The following is a 1,800-nucleotide window of genomic DNA, read 5'->3' on the forward strand; positions in this document are numbered from 1 at the left end:
CATCCATGTGTGTTTATTAAATAAAGGCTTTCAAAATTTTGCAGATGTCAGCAAACAAAATGGCTGTTAAGGTTTTTGAAAACCCTGTACTGGGGCACCTGGATGGCTTAGTCGGTTAAGTATCCGACTCTTGATTTCAGCTCGGGTCACGATCTCACAGTTTGTGAGTTCGAGCCCCGCATCGGGCTCTGGCTTCCGAGCTGTCAACGCGGAGCCTGCTTGGGATTCTCTCTCTCCCCTCCCTCTTGGCCCCTCCCCTGCTCGCGCGTGCACTTTTTCTCTCTCAAGATAAATAAACATTAAAAAAGAACTACACCGAAACATTTACTAACAAAATATATGATGTTGGGGGCTTGCTTCAAAAACAATACAGGAGGTAGGGAGAGTGGAGGGAGAGCAGGGAACACGTTCCGAGTAGAGGTTGAATAAGAACGGCCCTAAGTTAGTAACTATTGGAGCTGGTGGGTGCCGAGTACGTGGGAGTTAACATGCTGTCCTTCCAGCTTACGTATGTGTTTGAGATTTTAAATAATAGAAAGTATTTTAATGCCATTATCAAAATATAGCAGTTGCTCCAATTTTTAGGGCCTTGGAAGCTTCTCTTTAGGTATTAATGGCTACACCAGAGATCTTTGCTATGAAACGTTAATGGAGCACAGTGTAGAATCACCATTTGCATTGACAGGTTTTTAAACTGTCGTTAGAGTTGTATGTGAAGACATCGGGGCTTTTTGGTGCTAACGTAGTTGTAGCAAATATATCTAGAAAGGTGTAATACCACAAACCCACAGGTCGTTATGTGTATGTGTCTGTATACCAAGACATATTATTGTAATATGGTTTTCGTGGGCCATTCTTCGTAACACCCGAGTTTTCAGATATTACGTCTTAAAATGTAATATTAAGCGTGGTAATATCTTACTAACGTGCTATTTTTTTTTTTTCCTTCTAGTGTGTGTTTGTTTCACTTTAGATATATGGGGAAAAGAAACATAGCAAGGTAATTCCCACAGCAATTTCCACTTCTTTCCTTCTCTTCCAACAGAGGGCAGTCTTGATCCTATCACGTAAAACATAGACTGTTCATTTTGAGTTCTCATGAAGGTACCCATGATTTATTGACTGTATCTCAACTCAAAGTGTAAATTAAACTAACACAAACTGATACTTTTTTTTTTTAAGTTTTCCAAAGGGTACTGGTTAGCCTGACGTGCAGAGTTTCTGTTCTAATCCTAGAGCAGATGCTCATCTTTTCTGAAAGAGGTGAGAACGGGCTTAGATCCAGGGGGAGGCAGGAAATCCTAAAGTGGGACAGCTGTAAGGTCTATACTTCCAGCAACGACCTGTCAATATTGACTTCAGCTACTAAGGTAAATAGAAATCTCCAACAGCAACTGGGACATGCCTTCTATATCAGCTCTTTTCTTTTGCCACCTAAATCTTAACGAGGTAAATACTTCAGAAAATGTGTGAGGGACCCTAAGGAAAAGATTACTTATTCCAGTAAGATATATTTTAGAGGTAGAGTTAAGGAGCTCAAATAGAGTTCCTTTTTAAAAAATTTAAAGTCCACGGCACTTCTAAAAACTACAGAGACACTTCGGATGTCGTTTATTGCTCCCTTTCGGGAACATCCTAATAACAGGTCATTCAGGTGACGATTTCCACCATCTTTCCTCATAACTTGGAGCTGGCGTGGTAACTACCACCATGAGCTTTCACCGCTACGATTCTGCTGATTTTCACACTCTGTTTACTGGAGGAGAGTCAAACTCCTTTCCTTCCTTAGTTCCCTTATGA

The 1,800-nt window shown here is 40.8% G+C and overlaps 1 protein-coding gene across 1 annotated transcript in view; it reads left to right on the plus strand.

Moving 5' to 3' along the window:
• The window catches only part of DOCK11 (dedicator of cytokinesis 11), a 147,138-nt gene that overhangs the window by 88,354 nt on the left and 56,984 nt on the right, over positions 1-1,800 (plus strand). Inside the window, exon 36 of the mRNA XM_077771917.1 lies at positions 953-1,000. Within this exon, the coding sequence (XP_077628043.1) occupies positions 953-1,000 (48 nt within the window). The remainder of the gene's footprint in view (positions 1-952; positions 1,001-1,800) is intronic.

The sequence above is a fragment of the Crocuta crocuta genome, unplaced genomic scaffold, assembly GCF_008692635.1.
Source record: "Crocuta crocuta isolate KB4526 unplaced genomic scaffold, BGI_CrCroc_1.0 scaffold1269, whole genome shotgun sequence".
In the NCBI taxonomy this organism is placed as follows: Eukaryota; Metazoa; Chordata; class Mammalia; order Carnivora; family Hyaenidae; genus Crocuta; species Crocuta crocuta.